Here is an 18,970-nt window from a genome sequence, read left to right on the forward strand (position 1 = left end):
GGAGTCGGCGTCGGGCATTCTGTCTGATCCCAATCAACTCTTCTTTTATTTGCTAGCTGGTGAAGAAGCGGTCGGGGGTGACGTGCTACCCCTGCCTCATGCCCAAGTCTCTCTCCGCACCCATGGTGCCAGCTGAGTACCACGGCAAATCCACACAGGCTAACGTTCAGGTGAGATTTCAACACCAAATTACAGTTCCTGCTGGCAATATTAAGTTATCCATCATTTTGTAGAGAAATGTGTGTTTTGTGATAAGTCATTCCTTGCGATTCTATTCCTTTCCCCCCTAAACAAACAAGGTTTTGAGATCTGTGTGCCAGTGGTCTATTGGGTCAAAGGTCCATGAGGAGTCCATTCATTTGGCCTACGTATCAGCCATCCAGAACAGCAAACATTTCATCTATATAGAGGTAAGATACATAACCACAAGCAGTGTTGGGGTAGTGAGTTGCGTAATCAGATTACATTTTTCAAGTAACTTTACTAAACTTACTACAGTTACTTTTACATTTATTCATTGACACCTCTCCATGTTGAAATATAAATCAGGAGTGAGATGCAGAGGTGTTATGTGCGCTGTGTAAACATTGTAGTTCTAGACTAAATGTGAGAATGCATTTACTCTTCTCACTAGCACAAAACCAGATTCAGTATTTGCTCAAAATGAATAAAAACAGTGCAATGCAAACTCAGAATATTACGCAAACCTGCAATAATTAAATATGTGAAATAATACAAATATACTTTGTTTGTATTATTATTATTATCTCACTTTATTAACCAATGTCTTTGCTGCAGACCTTTGATGATAAAATTCAGCCATACAAAAATGCAAAAATGACTTTAGTTAAAGGGATAGTTCAACAAAAAACAACTCTGCCATCATTTACTCGCCCTCAAGTTGTTCCAAATCTCTTTATTTATTTCTTCTGCTGAACACAAACAAAGATATTTTGAAAAATAAAGGTAACCAGGTGATGTACTCCACTGACTTCCGGAGTATGGAAGAAAAAAAATACAATACACTAATAAATACTAAATACATTACTGTGCCGGTGTGAATTTGCATTTCCTTCAGCCTAGGCTTATTATTATAGGTCTTTACATTAATTTTCAGAAAAAGTAACTAAGTAACGTAATTAGTTACTTTTTTAAGGGAGGAACACAATATTGTAACACATTACTTTTAAAAGTAACTTCCCCCAACACTGAAACAAGTATACATCAGCTGCACAATTTGGGATAGAGCCTATGCCTGGGCATGAGTGCAGAATAAAAGGTTTTTATTTTTTTTAGGGGCGCAGTTATTTATTTGTCATTTCATATGTAAAAAAAAATAAATAAGCCTTCCAAAAATGTCAAACAAGCATTTGTGTACAAAATGTATGTACAAATTAATTATATTTCAAATAAGTGATGTTCTGTGGAACTTTCTATTCTATAAAACATATTAAAATAGAAAACACATATTTTACATTTTAATAATATTTCACAATATTACTAATTTTACTGCATTTTTGATCAAATAAATGCAGCCTTGGTGAACATAAGAAAAATCTTACAGACTCTGAACTGAAGTATAAATATATCATGCATAGTATGTATTAAAAAGAAACTACAAAAAAAATGAATAAACAACCGATTTATGTGATTCTTGCATAATGCTTCAGATGCAGTTCATGTGCCGTATTTTCCGTTTTTAGTCGTTCAGGCATCATCTTTCTCTTCTCCCTTTTGTCTCTTTATCTCTCAGAACCAGTTCTTCATCAGTTGTGCTGACAAATCCATCCACAACAGCATTGGAGATGCGCTCACGGAGAGAATCCTGCGGGCATACAGGTGCATCATGACAATAGATACACTTGTATATGAATTTGAACACAAAAACATCAATGGGCACACCTAACTCCTTTTCATTTCCGTTTATGACTCGGCCACAGGGAGAGGAAAACATTTCGGGTCTATGTGGTGATGCCCCTGCTGCCCGGCTTTGAAGGTGACATCTCCTCAGGGGGGGGGCAAGCCATCAAAGCAATCATGTACTTTAATTACAGGTAATAACCCTCCAAACATGCGTCTTCTGTAATCACCAAATTGCCACAATTAAGGGCAAAAATGCAGCAAATTACACGTGTGTAATGTGGAAACAACGGTCCCCACTACTCACGAGAGAGACGCAAGAGACAATTACAGCCCCAGCTTGGAGGCTCAACACTAGGCTAGATAAGGGGAGTAGAGGATGCTGTGGTAACTGGGGTTCAGCGAGCGATGTGATTGGCCGGGTGAAGGAGAATTAAGACACACGATTGGTGCAAGACAGACAGTAGATGAAATGAAACCTTTCTTTCTCCATTACAGGACAATGTGCAGAGGGGAGCGCTCCATTATCGAGAGGCTCAAATGTGTGAGTAAGTAGACTAGTATGCAGAAATATACATTTAGACTATAGCTGTCACATTTGCAAAAATCATGCCCATCAAATGTGGATTGCATCATTTTAATGTAGGATCAGGATGAAGAAAATGTGTGTGTGTGTATGTATTTGTCTGTGCAGTGGCAGATTGCTGGATCAAGTACATCTCATTTTGCGGTCTGCGCACTCACGCTGACCTGGATGGGCGTCTGGTCACTGAACTCATTTACGTGCACAGCAAGCTCATGATCGTGGATGATTGCACTGTCATTATTGGTCAGCCAATCTCCCCTCTCACACATATAGAAAAATAAAATTGGATCGTTCTCAGGAAATGGTATCATTTGTGCCAGAAAATTTCATGAATTCATTTCAGACACAATTTAAGACACAATATTTTCCCACGTTTTAGGCTCAATGAAGCAAGGCTATAATTGAAACATAGGTGTCTTGCTTGATATTTAGATTAGTGGTTGATAAATATGATTTTTTTTACTGGCTGACTACTAAGGTATATTTGGAAAAACAGCATATTAACATTTTTTTTCCCATATACATATATACAAAACGCAAAATCTTGAAACGCATCTGGTCATGTTGTTTGAAATCTTTAAACTGTAAAACTATTATACGCCACTAGGGGGCACTGCACTCATACAAAACACATCTCGTGTGGACATGAGCAGAATAACAAACACCAACAGATGTTTATGAAAAGCGAAGTCACGCCTGTCTCCTCAATCCACACAAATGCATTATTAAAATCCCATTAACGTCGTTCAAATCCTGTCTGTCTTTATCAATTCCAATTATCCTCTTATCCTTATGAATAGGCTTTGAAGAAGAAAAACAAGAAACCACTGTTTTTCACTGATATGTCCTTGAGGCTCTCAGTAGAGGTCACACCGAAATACAGATCCAGAACACGCATCCTACACTCCCCATAGGCATTAACCATGATAGCAGGACAAGGGAAAGTGTCTGATAGGTATCTGTGATCTGCTTAGGCTCAGCAAACATCAATGACAGGAGCATGCTGGGAAAGAGAGACAGTGAAATGGCTGTGGTTGTTGAAGACACAGAATTCCAGCCCTCTGTCATGGATGGAGAGAGTTATCAGGCTGGCAGGTTCGCCCTGTCTCTACGGGAGGAATGCTTCAGGTCTGCTTTTCTGTTACACGTGAGCAACATGGCAACAGGATTTCTATTTGCAGTGGGAGGTTTTACAGTCATGTGACAACATTGTTGATATTTATTGGATGAATCTCGCAAAGAAATATATACACATACTAACATTAAATTAAATTAGCAAATTTACACTAAATCAGCACTATGTTTAAATGACTATATACCGGTACTCCAGTGTGTTAATTTTTGCAATTTTGTTTTTATTTTAAGGTGAAAGATTAAATACAGCCTAATTCAACCTATTTACATGTATTAATAATTTGTGCTCTATTACATTACAGAAGGTTTAATTTGGAGTCTGAAAACAATCTCTCGTTTTAGGCTTGTTCTTGGCTTGCTGGGAGACAACATAGACATCAGTGATCCCATCAGTGACCGATTCTACAAGGAAATCTGGATGGTGACAGCAGCCAAGAACGCCAGTGTGTATGACAAGGTAAATACATCACTCGGAAAAGGTAAGAGCACAGCACTGACCTTCCTCACCGAACGCTCTAAATAGCCCTCGATGTATTTTTAGAAAAGACTGATCTTAGATATTAGAGCCGGATGTTTACCTGTGGTCTGATTCTGCCCTTTTCCCTTATCATTGAAATGCTTCAACAATCCAATATTAGATAAATATGCTTTAATACAGCAGGTGTATCTCCATCACTGCCTCTCTGTGCAGGTCTTCAGATGTTTGCCCACTGATGCAGTCCTAAACTATAAGATTCTGAAGGACTACATGTCACGCCCATGCATGGCTGCCGAGGACCCTGCACAGGCCTGCACTGAACTGAAGAAGATACGAGGCTTTCTGGTCCAATTCCCCTTGTATTTCCTGTCTGAGGAGAACCTTTTCCCTTCCTTCAACTCTAAAGAGGGAATGATGCCCATCGAGCTGTGGACATAGACCCTTTGAAACCGTAATGGCTGCCCTCTCTTTTGATGCTTGTCATCTAATGATGCTATATGTGCTGTCAGTAGCATGCATACACTTGTAGAGCGAAAACTACCTCTGAGCTATCCATAGACGCTAGCTTTACATGTTGCTGTGAAGTCTCAGACAGTCTTAGTGTACATAAACCTTCATTCTTCTGCTGTATATTTGTCCTTTGTCCCTGCAGGTTTATAACCGAACTCTCTTAATGAAACATACATGGACACTGGAGCTGTTGTAAATAATTAATTATTTCTTTATGAGTGCATATTCTTTTCATTTGTTTCTTAAAATGCAGGCAAAAATGCTTAAAATAACAACACAACCACCTCAGGTAATATCACAGTGACTTTAAATTTAAAAGCACGCAATAACTTGCTGAAATTCTCATTTTTACAAAATATATTAAGTACATTATTTCAATATATAATTTAAATTATTCTTATAACTTATGTATCTTTATTATAATACTTCAACTGGAAAAGTCACAGTCACATAGACACATATAATATGGTAACATTAAATGTCTTGCAACAATGTCTGCAAGTGTTTGCATTTTGGAATCCGTAAGCCCGTAGACTTACAACACAAGATAATTGTGGACCTTGCAAACTCCCATGTAATGAAGATGAAGTATGGTGGCACACAGACAAACGTAGAGAACGCTATGGCTTTGGTTAGGTGCATCACATTAAGCATGTGCGTTTGCCTAACCATTACATCTAAATTATTAGCCTCTTATATTACATTACATAAACTTCCTGAGGACACACTTCAGCTGCTCTTTCATACATATTTCCCATTGACAAAATAATGCTCACTGAAAATTTTCCACACAGTAGAGTGATCATTAACATGGTTTAAACCGGTATTAATGTTTGTGAATGAGCAAAAGGTGGCTTGAACGGGTGCAGGTGGCGCTTTAAGCGGCATAGAAACACCTACGTGAAGCCAATACAAAGGATCGCGGCTTACGCTACTGTAAGAAGCGAATACAAAAGATTTAGCCGAATGATCCTTTCTTAAGCGGAAAATCTGGAAAATTGGTCAGCAGTTTTGCTTCAAATATCAATGAGGTCATCACCGCTTTCATCACTTTCCACTGTCAGTTGACGAGTCCACCACTTCTTGACTTCGGACCCCGAGGAGGCTTCGTCACTCACAGGGTTCATCTTACACACCATGGACTTCACACTCGTGCGGCCTGCGGGAGAAACACAGGACTGTGATGTGAGTCACGGGTTAACCAGCCACACACACACGGCAATTTGCAGAATACTAATTATATGGAATAATAAACAAGTCTTTGTTTACCATCCCCTTTCAAAGAAACATGGGAAGCAGGGCCTAAAACAAACTTTTTGCCACACCTGCCACTGGCCAGTGACTTAAGAAAATTTACCAGAAATAAATATTTTTTACCTGCCATGAAACATTTTTCATTGAATCAAATTAAAACCACAGACAGCAGCAGGAATATTAGGCTTCTGTTACTTTCAATCCAATATACTGATACACGTTTTCTCTCTCAACTGTTTATGTTCACTTAAGACATAACTATGTTTACAAGGATTCTTGCCAAGATGGGCATTTTGTTTGAATATGTCTGTTCAAGTGTAAGAAGACGTGTGAGAGAGCTCAATTCAGTATTCATGTGCTGTCTGAACACACAAAACTTCTCACACAGAGAAACAAATTGAGCTCCCTTTCGTGTCTTCTTGCGCTTTCATCTGTCCCGAGTGTTGTACACGTTCTCACAACATTGCATTGTTAGAATTCATAAAAATGTTACCAGCGATTGACACCGTTTCATAAACTCGCCAACACCGAATTTATACTCGCATTTGGTGCTTGGCGAGTGTTCATTTTAGGCCTTGATAGGAAGACATTTAATAAATTGTTTATACTAAAACAATTTGGTATAAACAAACAAATATATTTTATATGTGCAGCAATTTTCATGGCTATATATTTATATTAAATAATTTGTAATAACTTAGAATGTATATTTAAAATATATAAAAAAAGCTTAGGATAAAATCAAGCATGTGTAAAAGTAAAAGTATATAAAGTTTGGTATGGACCTGCAGGCAGTCGCCACTGTCCCAGCTTCCTCTGGGGTCGGTCGGCGGAGTCCTGTCTGTATCCGCTGCGGTCTGACAGGGTGGGGCTCAGTAAGGTTTGCAGGCCACTGTTCTGCTGGGTCAGGACAAGGAAAATCATTTTAAATCGTTTCATTAGAATGAAGACTCAACGACACACACAATCTTTCAAGAATAGACACCAGTAAGGTTACCTCTGGCTGAGTGGGATTGTCCTGGTTATGTGCGTTGGTGTCCTCACTGGGGACGGTGGTCTCAATGCTGGGAGGGTTGAGCAGGCGGCGGAGATCCTGCTGTTGGCTCTCTCTCAGACTGAGAATGATGCTACATGACTGCTGCTGTTTCTGAAGAAGGAAGGTGATGTCAGTGTTTTCATTCAGTTCATCCTGCATGTCTAATATCAGGATCTATCGCAGTGCCAGTGAGCCGATATGGGACTAGTTCTATTGCACAATGACAATGAAGGAAATTGAGCAGAATATGCAGTTATTTCAGTGATCCTATCAGTGGAACTGTGTGAGTTTTATAGCCTTGACTCTGGCCATGTTCATTTCCTACTCAAATCAGATTTCTTTTTGAGAATAGATATCAACGTTCTTTTCAAGAAGAACGTTCTTTTTGGGCATGCAATTGTTACAACAGTGAGTGTTTGGCATGGTAATGGATACGTTGATATGTTTGGTCTTGGCGGAATAGATCTGCAACGCTGCTTCTGCTGCTGCTGTTGGTTAAGACCAACAGCTGCAGAGCAATTATGGGACTTTCTACTGCCAATACATACACAACACAGCTGTAAGCATATAAGACATGCTGCTAACATACAATATAACATACATCAATAACCCATAGCAGATCTATACAGGTGGAGATGGGGAAGGTGGAGGGTTTCTCAAAGCGTGCTGCACTGCTACATCAAATACTGACCGAATATTTAAAGGTTGAGCAGCGAGCTCATTGGCTACTGATACAGAAAGAACCAATCAGCTGTGCTCTATAGAGATTGACGCGATTGCAACCAGATTGAGTAAAGGACTTATAAATCTCAAAAAACTGCTCGACAAACTCACATATCAACATTTTAAATCTGCAACAAAATCTGTCCCAATTAATCTTGTTTCTTATGCTCAAATAGTGTAACAAATATCTCAGGTTGGTCCAGCCAATGTGCATGTGCAGTTCCAAGCTCAGGACACTGATTGTTTCTAACAACATCTGCAGTGACACGATTGGCTCTTTTATTTAGAAGACGGGACTTATTCTGCCGTATTACAAATTGCACTTTATCCCATTCAGAGTAATATGAATGAACAGTATTGGTACATATTCAGTCTTTGTGATATTTACAGCTGCACAAAAAAATTAAGTTGCAAAAAGTTGTCTGGACGATTTTTACTGATAAAGGTTACATTAATGTCAAGGTGTGGTGTTAGATTTACATAGATATTGCATGAATTCTCAAACTGACTGGTCCCACTGCATATCAGATTTATTTCCACATATTAAAGTGGGCCAGATTGAAATTGGCAATGTCAGATTCAATGTGAAATCAGATTTGGGCCACGTTGAGATGTTGAGTGAATGGAGTCATTGTCAAACCGCTGAACTGTTTTCAGTTAAGTTGGGTAAATGTTATGACTCTCAGGAGTGTGAGAGCCATGGTGTTTGTGTGGACTCACGGCTCGTATGCGTTTCAGGCACTTCTTTAACCACATGCGGATGGTTTGTTTGGCCACCTCCTCCTCTATAGTGTATTCAAGCTGCTCTCGCGCCAACAGCTCCTCCAGCTGAAGACTCTTCCGGATATCAACCGAGCGGTATGACAACATGCTGAAACATACACGATCAACAGACTACAGAACAAGCTTAGGGACCAATATGAACAACATAATAGCAACTGATTGACCCTTTCAGGTTTTGTTCTCTTTGGGCTGGGGAAGAAGATTAGAGAATATTTATCATGATATGAAAATGTGCTCTAAATAAATACCACAGTTGTTTCTAACCTCAGTACATCATGGAAGGTGACATCTCCTCCATTGTGCAGACGCTCCATCTCGTAGCACATGTGTTTGAAGAGAAGCTTATCTTTGTCCAGGTCAACTTCCAGACGACCTCTCAGCAGACGGAGCAGAAACTTCACCCGAGAGGTTGGAATCACTCCCTGTATCAAAATCATCCAGATCTATTGCTGACGTTGGTTTCAGAAAGCGTCATACATCATCATAACAGTAAATACCTGCTCAAACAGCGAAGAAAATAATCAGACTATCGCTCTGTTCCTAGTGGGCTGTCTACCTAGACAGCATTTTAAGAGATCAAAGGCACGTTCCTTTTTATTCAATTCTAAGGAAGCATCATACAGTATGTATCCTTAGAGTAGGCAATCCCAGAATGCTTTGGGATAAACTATGAATGGTGAAATAGAAATAGCAATATTCATTATAAATGAAACAGTCAAAACAAAACAACAAAAACTTTTGGTTTTGTCCAAAATAGTTTTGGAGGAACAAAATCACTGACCGAAACAGTGACATTTAATTAGCACTTCTCTGATGATGCGTTTTTGCGGGCAGCTTGTTGTCGAATAACTTTACTATGGTTTAATTTATCACAGGAGAACAAGACATTATTTTCGATTTTGGTTTTTGGACAAATGAAAAATCTAATTTCGGTTTCAGTTTGCCGGAGTTCCAAATCAGCTTTGTGAGGTTCCATCACAGTCAGGATGATTCCGAAGCAGATCACTGGATTTTGGATCAGAGCTCATGTCTCCAATTATGGACCTAGTCCTTCCTATGCTCAGCTGTTCCAGTCTTATGGTTTCAAGTGTTTCTAGCTGATCCCAGCTTGACTCATTAAGGCCAGAAAATGACTGGTGTGCCTCATTTAACTCATATACACGGGCAGATATTACTAATCCTATGGGGGGAGGTCAAATCTGCACGCACTTCTCTCTGCTGCTCTCAATAAGGCTGTTTCCACCTAATGAAGATGACAGCTCAACACCTCTCACTATCTGTGACAGGCAGTAATAACCTCCAATTACTCTGGAGGTGAGAATGTCGATGCGTGTGATTCATTCATTTGCAGCTTCAGAGCCGGTGCGGAGAGCACACATGGGTATTAACTCAAAATCATCCCCACTGACAGCCGCTGATCACAGGCACGTCCCCTCCTCCTCACCTCCCGCTTGTCATCCACCATGTTCCAAATGATCTGGAAGTGACGCAGGTCGTTGTAGCTTAGCAACTGGTCCTCCTCGGTAGAGTAGAACAAAGAGAAATTCTCCACAATGATAGCTGAGGGGGAGATAAAGTGATTAGGGTTGGGTTAGCTTTCAGCTAGGCTCTCAGTGCTTGAGTATAAGGTTGAAAACACTCTAAATAAGTGTGCAAATGCATACATGAATACTTGGCTGATGCATTGTAAGGACATTCTTGCATTTATGTGGTGGTAATAAACCTCAACGGGGTGATAAACCTCAAGTAGAGGCCTGGGTATACTTCATTTTTCGCAATCCACTCCGTCAGCGCGGTCACAAAAATTGGACTGCAATGCGCTGTTGTATACTTCGGGCTTTACAGTCCCTTCAAATGCCTCTATTAAAATGTCAAGCTATTGGCAGTTAATGCTAATGCCCACTATGGCACCCCTTGTGGCAATGCTGGGAATGCAACGCACAATGCATTGAGTTGAGTGACATTTCAGAGCATAAATTTGAGTCACACAATCACTGTGCAGAGAGTGTTTCGGACCTCACCCTATTGAAAAGACTAACTGAGACTATGATGATTTTGTGGTTTAATCTAGTTATTGCAGGTTTGGATTTGGTCTAGCTAGTGGATCATTATAACCATGGAAATCTTGCTAGCAGGATTGGGCAAAATTAAATTTTAATTACACTAGCGGTCAAAAGTTTGGGGCTGGTAATATTTTAATTTTATTTTTTTGAAAAGTCTCTTCTCACAAAGGTTGCATTTATTTGATTAAAAAAAAAAAAACAGTACATTTACAATTTAAACTGGTTAACTGTTTTATATTTGAATATACAGTTGTAATCAAAATTATTCAACCCCCATTGCGAATCAGCTTTTTGGGCAAAATGTAGCTGTGCAAAATTTGGTTAGCAAAATTTAGACTTTCAGCTGTGCAATGAACAAATCAAACAAAAGTAATTGAAATAGTTCAACACAACAAATATTTCAAGTGGTTTCCCAAATGCAATGGCCTCCAGTTCAGTAATATTTTTGGGTTTGCGTGGTGCAACGGCCTTCTTCAAATTCCACCAGAGATTTTCTATAGGGTTCAAGTCAAGTGACTTGGCCACTGTAAAATTTTCCAGGATTTCTTTTGCAACCAAGCCAAGGTGGAATTTGAGGTACGGTTAGGATTATTGTCCTGTTGGAAGGTCCAATGATGCCCAAGCTTCAGCTTCCTCACTGACGGCATGACGTTTTCTCCTAGGATTTCCTGATAAACAAAAATGAATCAATCTTGCCATACACAAGCTGCAGGTTTCCAGTGCCAGATGATGCAAGGCAGCCCCAGAGCATCACAGAGCCCCATCATGCTTAGCTGTAGGTAGTAGCTTAGCTGCACACTAAGTAGTGTTCTTTTCAGCATATGCTTCATTCTTCTTCCTCCAGACATACTGCTGATCCATAGGGCCGAAAAGTTTTGTTTCATTGCTCCACAGAACAGAATCCCAAAACTTCTGTGGCTTATTTATATGATTTTGAGCAACTTTTCTTGTGCTTTTGGGTCAGTAGTGGTGTACGTCTTGGATTTCTGGCATGGAAACCTGATTTCTGGAATGCGTTTTTGTGCAAGCTGAAACCGAGTCTTGTTGAAGGTCTTTTGCAGTCACTCGAGAGTTTTTCTGAACCTGAGGTTTCTCAGAAATCTGGTTGCAGCCGTTGATAGCTTCCTTGTTCTGCCCTGTCCAGGTAGTGTAACTACTGTTCATTTGACTTTGAACTTACAAACTATTCTTTCCAACGGTGTTTCTAAGAACATTTAGTGCCTTTGCTATCTTTTGTATCCTGCTCCTTGTTTGTGAAAGGCGATGATATCTTCTCATATCCTTTTGGACCATTCTTTTGACCAGCCATATTTCTAACATTCGGTCAAACGTGACACTCAAAAAACCTAGCCAGTTCAGGTTTTTCATGTGTTCTAGTTCAAGCACATCTGGTGCAACTAATGAACCCCTTGATTGGTTGCATCAGGGGTGCTTGAGGCAACCCCCGTTTTGTAAATTTGTGCTGTTGTGAAGGGCCTCTATTTAGGGGGTTGAATAATTTTGAGACTGTAGAGGTCATTCAAAGTTGCATTTTCAGTTGAATTTGGGGAAACCACTTAAAATATTTGTTCCAAAACATTTTCAAAAAAAAGTGGAGTGTTCCTAAAAGCCTCATTCATATTCAGTAGTGACCAGCGCTGAGCTACGAGAGAAAGTCTTTCAGAGGGAGCAACCTCTCTGTTCTGGGAAAAAAGGGATAATAAACATAGAAGGACGTCAGGAAGAATAATGAGTAGCGATATTGTATTTTATGAGCTAGTTTAGCTAGCGTCTAAAGCGGGAGGAAATTAGATGGGACCCTGGGAGATGGAACAGGATATTGTGCCTGCAGTCAGGGGAAAGAGGTGCTTACCTACGAGCAGGTTCAGCATGATGTAAGCAATGATGACATAGAAAGAGCAAAAATAAATGAGGGCGCCAGCATAGTTTCCACAGTCTGTCTCCCAGTAGCGATGTTTGTCCGGGGTGCAGAATGGCGCCTGCACCTGGGGAATAAGGCAGACAAACAAACATAATCAACACATGGGGCTCGCAGCTGATGTGTTTTGATTTAAATAAATCATTCAGTATGTCGAATGAAACAAGATGCTGGTCAGTTATATTTGCAATTCTATTTGATACATTTAAATGATTTGTTTACTGTTTATTTTAATGATTTTTATAGCAAGGACACTTGCTTGCGGGCAAAATGGAGCTGCCATCCAATCTCTTACCATGCAGTCATGCATGATCTTATTCCAGTCTTCACCTGTGACTATTCGAAACAGTACAGTGATGGCTTTGCCCGCGGTGGAGAAGTTTGCGTGCCTGTTGGCGAGAGAGGAAAAGGTAACAGCTCACGCAGAGTCACTTCCTCTCATGCTGTCAGCTTCACCTGAAAACTGATTCTCCCAAATACAAGTAGGGCCTTCAAGCAAAACGTTTAGACAACACCAATTATATCAGCGCTGTGGGTAGTAGTAAGTGTGTTACAAATCTTGCCTCTGGTAAGCTGACAGTCAAATCATTGCCTCCGTGTGTCATAAGACGGCTCACCTGTTAATGTTCTCGCCGTATTTGACAGTGCCGAAAAGGACGACGCCAGCGAAAGCGTAGCACAGCAACAGCAAGAACATGCCCACGATAATAAAGAAACTCTTGTACATGCTGACGACCACAGTTAGCAAAAGCATCTTTAACGTCACCTGTAAATACAAGACAGCTCAGTGGGGGAGGAAATGCACTGTAGGGTTTGAAGTGGACAAGGAAAATTTATTTTTACAAGCATACTCATTTATGCATACTCACATGCTTCCCACATATGGTGAAAAACCTGAATACTATCACACATGTGCCCATCATGTATGTGTAAGCATTCTAAAGAAAGAGAAATTCAAGTCATTTCTTTGTAATATAACGTACATTTAAAGTCAACACAGGTTGAGTCAAAGTGCTGTACTGTACATCACAAAACAAAATCATGCATGTTACATTTAAATCATAATAATTGTAGCTTTTGTGAATCTGAATTGAAACAACAGATTAGATTATTGGTTTTCTACTGTTTAAAAAGCAGTGAATTTTTGGTCTGACACGTATTGGTATAGGAGTTTTCTAGAAATGATTTAACCTTTTGTATAACAATTGAAGATTTAAAAAGTAGAGGAAGATTGTTTCCTTTAAGACATGTAATTCATCAGAAGACCCATATTTATAAGCTGTTGTTTTCCTTAATTATTTTGCTAATCTAAAAAACATTTTTGTGTAGTGCTCTTTTATTTGTTTTTGTATTGCCTAATTGTAATTGTGCAAGAAATTAAAAAAGAAAAAGGAACTTAAATCATTAAGGTAAAAGGTACAAATAAAATCCCATTGATGAAAATGCATGACATTTTAGTGTGTACCAGTAAAGCAAAGTGCAAAATGATCCATATGACTCCCAGGGATGTGACGAGTAGGTCATATCTGTTTCTCCTGCTCTGCCAGTATCCGGCTGGTGACATAGCTATCAGCTTCATAGTCACCTGCAGCAGAGGAATGCATCATGTCATGACCGTACAATACTTCCAAAAGACCTCATGAACTGCAAAGCCTCTGGTGAATTTCTAAACTTTTTTTTGAGGCTGTAAACAGGACAGGAAACGGAATTTAAAATGTACTGTAACATATTTACCTCCAGAACAAAAATGAAAGTGAAAACCACAGACATTGTGGCCAAGGGAAAAGTAACCGGGTCAAGTACATCCCACTGCAACACATACACACTAATTAATTTATGTTAGTGCCAAGATACAACAAAAATGTGTTTTGTGGCTGTAACCATCCTCACCTTAACAGACAGAAGGACAGACTGTGCTAACACCAGCACTGCGATACCTCGCTTGAAAAAAGGATGCTGGGTGATGTCGTACATTTTTGCACGGAATCCACCGTTTTCTGCAAATGCAAGAGAAGGAATTTCAGTTTTGCAAGAACAGAGAATTAGGGCTTTTCAGCATGAACCGGTACTGTGGTTATAAAACAAAGACCTGGTCCAAATTCCCTGACCTTCAGAATAATTTCTGTGCTCTCTTTTATCATCAATTAAAGGACTCACTGAGAGAAAATCGTCTCAACTGTTCATTCAATGCACTCGGTAAGAGCTTTACCCTTGCCCTTGCTTTTACAGATCCGCCACATCATCGTTTTGCTGTCTTTTAGCTGGTCACAAGGTCTGAGTGCCATTCATCATGCACTGTAATCACAAGTTCATTTCAACAGCCACAGAATGCAGACAGATTATTTGAAGCTGGTTTCAATAGAGTTGGAATTGATGTGGTTACTCTGCCGAGTGCTGACTAAGGTATTGATTTTTCTGTTATTCCAGTGTGCAGACTACCTGGCAGGAAGCACAAAGGAAGCTCCGTCTATGCCGTCAACAACTCTCTATAATATATCTATCCCTTATTTTAGTTATTATACGGCATGCACTGAAAATGATTGCAGTAGTATTATTTTTGTATTATTTACATACTATTTAAACATTTATCAGGATTTAAGGTCTCTGACGCCCATTCACGTTTAGGGCAGAAAAATAAAGAAGAACCACCTTCGATGCATGGACCCCTAAATATTAGTAGTAATAGTAATAGTAAGGATGTTTGCTTTTTGAGACTGCTAAGACCAGCTGAATATGTGGATGTTAATTATGCTTGATAGAGGTAGAAAAAGTCAAAAGAAAGGAAGTAAACAACTATTCACAGTGGATCATGGTTTGAGTGAAATTTAATTTAAGTAGGCAAGTTGTGTAACTTGCAGTGTGGCTTACAAAATGCATTTTGTTTTGTTTGAACAAAATTAGATTTTAGTTATCAGTATTGGAGGAAGAGCATGCTGCCTCCATGCTGATAGTGAAAAGCCATTGGTTCAGCCCATTGTTTACAAAGGCGGCATAGATGAACAATTCTTTTGTAATTTACAAAGAACTGCCGCATGTTTTTCTATTGGTTAAAATGATAATTGAACAAGTCAGACGTACTTAATGACTAGAAAAGAAAAGTACTGAAAATGTGTCCATTGCAGCCTTTGGAGTTTGGTTCAAAACATATCAATCAAACATGTCAGTAGATTGGAGCATTTTTTTGTGTCTAATTGCCACATAAAATATGCCTGGATAATTGCCTACTATGATAATTGTGTTTATTCTTTCCTGCTGATATGAAACATGTCTTTGAAGAAGTGTCTGTTTCCAGGCGAGCCAACGGCAGTCAAACATAAAAACATAACGAGCTACCGCCGTCACTGCAGAGCCTGCGACTGCCAAATCAATCAGTCAGTCAATCTACGGGAGACACAGGGAGAATCGCTCTTCTCTCTTTGGCTCTAAAGTGCCCACAGAGCCCAAAGTCATTCATACTACAGGCAGCTATAACTTCTGACTCAGAAGTGGAGTGGTTATTATCAAGTGTGTGATTGCCTTGGGGGTGTACCCACCGCTGAAAGCTTAAATTTAGTTTGTTCTCTACTACGACAGAAGAGAGCTGATTAAATGCTTCAGGAAACACATGCAAAGCAGGGATGGCTCATTAGCGGAAGAAGGGAAGATGAAGGGAGGGGAAAAAAGGGAATGAAAGAGATGAGAGACTGAGAGGTTGCTGCTGAATAATACACTCGCTGCTCTGGTGATGTTTATCTGTGCACCTTAAAATGTCTCTTTGTGGCTGTCTGACCATTTTTGGGGGATTCAATGATACTGTACCTCAACAAAATATCAAACAGTGTGATGTAGTTTATACTTTAATGCATATTTAATGAATATTATTATTATTGCTACTTATATATCTACATATATATTGCTATGTATATAGCAACATTATGGTGGTGCACAAATAGACATTTTAAATGTGGAGACCTCCAGTGAGCACTTACCTGGGCGAGGGGGGAGGTGGAGTGGCTGAGCAATCTTCAGACGACTTTTCAAATCTTCCCATCTCCTCTGATCCACAGTCAAAAGAGCAGTGCCCTAAACAAACACATTTAACACATTTGATCAGGGAACAGCCAACAAACATAGCTACTAATCAACTACCAGTAAGAAAACTTACCTTATTTTCATTAAAGTTGGCTATGACAACACCAACAAAAAGGGTGAGCCCAATCATACAGCCCAGGAACACAAAGACGTGGATATAGATGCCATGAATCTGAGACAATCAAAGGTCCTGATCAGTCCAGTCCAGATTAATCAGTTTAGTAGTATAGAGGTCACTGTTAAAAAAGTATCTTACCGGTCCCACTCTGTGTATGATGACGTCTCTCACCTCCACCCAGCCCTTCAGTGACAGCACCTCAAACAGAGCCAGCATGGCATTGCCCACATTATCGAAATTGAAGTTTCGAGGGTTTGCCCTAAAAGCAGCAGGACACAATATTATATGGGTGAAAGATGAAACAGACATTTATTTGTTATATTCCCTGTAAAGCAATAACATGTAACCAAGCAATGTGTTCAAAAGGCATTTTTAAAATGTGTCTCTTACAAACAATGCATTTTTGTCAGTTGATTAAGGTCAAGAAACACTGATTAAATGTACCAAAATGTTATGTTATCTGTCTGCCTGTCTCTGTGTGTGTGTGAGAGAGAGAGAGGACATGCTGCTCTACGGGCTAAACACAAACACAATACCTAGTGAAACAAATACCCTTTTCTTTTCCTGTTACCACGCAAAGTGCTCAAAGATAAAAGTGCGACAATCTCTCTCTCTTTCTCTCTCTCTCTCTCTTGGGAGTGGGTTGTTGCGTGAGATTGCACGTGTGAGAGTGCCTGTGCCTATTTTCTGGCTTTTCTGTTTTCCCCTTCCTATTAGCTAGTGGATTGTAAAATAAGGAAAGATGACGTTGTTGGTTGGTTAAAAAAATGTGGCGTGGTTTGCTGGTATGGTGTCTTCTCCAGTACAGGGAACACCACCATTATCGCTCCAGAATGGGTGCAGGTGTGTACCTGAACCTGGTGTAAATGTTGAAAATGTGCTTTTGGTAGTAGCACATATAGGATTTGATAAAATTGTCTCTGCGTCACGTATGAATAAAGCGGTAGTGGTGTTTCTGAAGTGAAGCGCTGGTTAATGAGTTAACTGTGAATGGAATTCAGGTTACGAAAGAACCTTAAAGGGATAGTTCAATTTGAAATTAAATTTTGGTATGTTTTAGCTTACCTAAAGTGCATCCAAGATGAAGGTGTCTTTGTCTCCGCAGTAGTTTCAATTTTAATAGTTTAAGGTCAAACCGTTCTTGTCTGTCAGTCATATAATTCAGGTATATAGGTATATTCAGGTAAGCTAAAACATACCAAAATTTAATTTCAAAGTGAACTATCCCTTTAAGATTTGATAAGACCGCGAGCCCGATGAGATCAATTCCTTTAGGATGTAAAAACAGTATGCAGAATCATGTTTTGTCCTTTAGAAGACAGGTGTATATATATATTTAACCACACCAGAGAAATCATTGGAAATTTATTTTCGTGTTAATCACGGTGAGAGTTTGTATATGGTCTGTGCACGCATCAATAATCTACGGTGCTTTGATTGCAGAGATTTGGGACACAAACACCTTTCTTGTCCGCATAAACACGAAGTGAATGAATCAACTGCTGCCGCCATCAGAACACAACAATCGAAAGTATCTTCTCAATGCACGGATGAGGGCTCAAGTGATGATGAGCAATGGTTTGGATGTGGCAAGAATGTTAAGGACTTGTATTCTGTTGATCAAAATAATAGATTTCTGGATGAGACTAAATGAAAAGTGGGAGTTGAAGTGTTTTGAGTTGAATTTTTTCTGAAGTGTGAGTGAAGAATCTGGGTAAACAACCGTATACTTGGGTGAAATTTAGCAATATAGTCTCTGCTTAGATTGTTTTTATGTATCAGATAATATGAAAAATATAATTTTGCATAGTACAATTTTTTTCTGATTACAAGTTAACTACAGTTGACTGCAGTTTGGAAAAGTGAGCTTATAAGAGCTGCTATTGCCGTTTCAACGTGATACTCTTGAATGATAAAAGTTGTGACATTTTTCAAAACTTTTGGCTAATTTGGAAAAAAAAGAAATATTCAAGAACATTATCCAGTGGTGGGAGATTAGGAAGATACATATTAAAGGGTCCTGTCAACAATATGTTTTTCATTCCACAATGTGTATGGAAATGAAGAGTGGATTGTAAAGAGCTAGAGTGGCTGCTTCCCCTGTTGTCATATGGGGGAAGGGTCCTAATTTCATGGCATAAGATGACCATACTTGAACCACCTGAGGATATTGTACAAAAAATTCTTTAATAGACTTTTTTTTGGTGTGGATAATATTGGTGAAAGCACCAGTATTGTGTTTGCCCAGGTAAGAAGAAGGTTAATGTTTAGTGGACATAAAGTCAAGGATAAAAGCCTTCAAAAAACTTCAGACAGCCCAGCGACTACTGTACGGTGATAACATGTGTTGGTTCGAAATAGCCTGTGCACTTCTGAGAAGTGCAGGCAGCATGGCAGAGGATCATCACCTATTTCTCATGGACATTGAGAATCTTA

General features: G+C 39.4%; 2 protein-coding genes across 15 annotated transcripts in view; one reads left to right on the forward strand and one right to left on the reverse strand.

Moving 5' to 3' along the window:
• The window catches only part of LOC307001487 (phospholipase D1), a 29,494-nt gene extending 24,752 nt beyond the window's left edge, over nucleotides 1–4,742 (forward strand). For 8 of the 10 annotated variants that reach the window (XM_079618066.1, XM_079618064.1, XM_079618069.1 and 5 more), the window contains 9 exons: nucleotides 57–170; nucleotides 300–410; nucleotides 1,754–1,839; nucleotides 1,941–2,054; nucleotides 2,359–2,408; nucleotides 2,555–2,689; nucleotides 3,421–3,574; nucleotides 3,923–4,037; nucleotides 4,272–4,742. In XM_079618066.1, the coding sequence (XP_079474192.1) occupies nucleotides 57–170; nucleotides 300–410; nucleotides 1,754–1,839; nucleotides 1,941–2,054; nucleotides 2,359–2,408; nucleotides 2,555–2,689; nucleotides 3,421–3,574; nucleotides 3,923–4,037; nucleotides 4,272–4,496 (1,104 nt within the window). In that variant the 3' untranslated portion in view covers nucleotides 4,497–4,742. Of the gene's footprint in view, nucleotides 1–56; nucleotides 171–299; nucleotides 411–1,753; nucleotides 1,840–1,940; nucleotides 2,055–2,358; nucleotides 2,409–2,554; nucleotides 2,690–3,420; nucleotides 3,594–3,922; nucleotides 4,038–4,271 lie in introns of those variants that run through there. The other 2 variants (XR_013798249.1, XM_079618065.1) reach the window with 2 other exon arrangements.
• Nucleotides 4,743–4,765: 23 nt separating this feature from the next.
• nalcn (sodium leak channel, non-selective) overlaps nucleotides 4,766–18,970 on the reverse strand; it is a 96,189-nt gene continuing 81,984 nt past the window's right edge. For 4 of the 5 annotated variants that reach the window (XM_079618060.1, XM_079618061.1, XM_079618063.1 and 1 more), the window contains 16 exons: nucleotides 16,673–16,793; nucleotides 16,490–16,588; nucleotides 16,314–16,407; nucleotides 14,236–14,342; nucleotides 14,080–14,154; nucleotides 13,811–13,930; nucleotides 13,215–13,283; nucleotides 12,963–13,111; nucleotides 12,641–12,734; nucleotides 12,280–12,412; nucleotides 9,809–9,924; nucleotides 8,629–8,786; nucleotides 8,302–8,452; nucleotides 6,820–6,969; nucleotides 6,608–6,722; nucleotides 4,880–5,727 (listed from right to left, as the gene is read on the reverse strand). In XM_079618060.1, coding sequence (XP_079474186.1) covers nucleotides 5,585–5,727; nucleotides 6,608–6,722; nucleotides 6,820–6,969; nucleotides 8,302–8,452; nucleotides 8,629–8,786; nucleotides 9,809–9,924; nucleotides 12,280–12,412; nucleotides 12,641–12,734; nucleotides 12,963–13,111; nucleotides 13,215–13,283; nucleotides 13,811–13,930; nucleotides 14,080–14,154; nucleotides 14,236–14,342; nucleotides 16,314–16,407; nucleotides 16,490–16,588; nucleotides 16,673–16,793 — 1,894 coding nt within the window. In that variant the 3' untranslated portion in view covers nucleotides 4,880–5,584. Of the gene's footprint in view, nucleotides 5,728–6,607; nucleotides 6,723–6,819; nucleotides 6,970–8,301; nucleotides 8,453–8,628; nucleotides 8,787–9,808; nucleotides 9,925–12,279; nucleotides 12,413–12,640; nucleotides 12,735–12,962; nucleotides 13,112–13,214; nucleotides 13,284–13,810; nucleotides 13,931–14,079; nucleotides 14,155–14,235; nucleotides 14,343–16,313; nucleotides 16,408–16,489; nucleotides 16,589–16,672; nucleotides 16,794–18,970 lie in introns of all 5 variants that reach the window. The other variant, XM_079618062.1, reaches the window with a different exon arrangement.

This window comes from Phoxinus phoxinus (genome assembly GCF_949152265.1).
Source record: "Phoxinus phoxinus genome assembly, chromosome: 7".
NCBI lineage: Eukaryota > Metazoa > Chordata > Actinopteri > Cypriniformes > Leuciscidae > Phoxinus > Phoxinus phoxinus.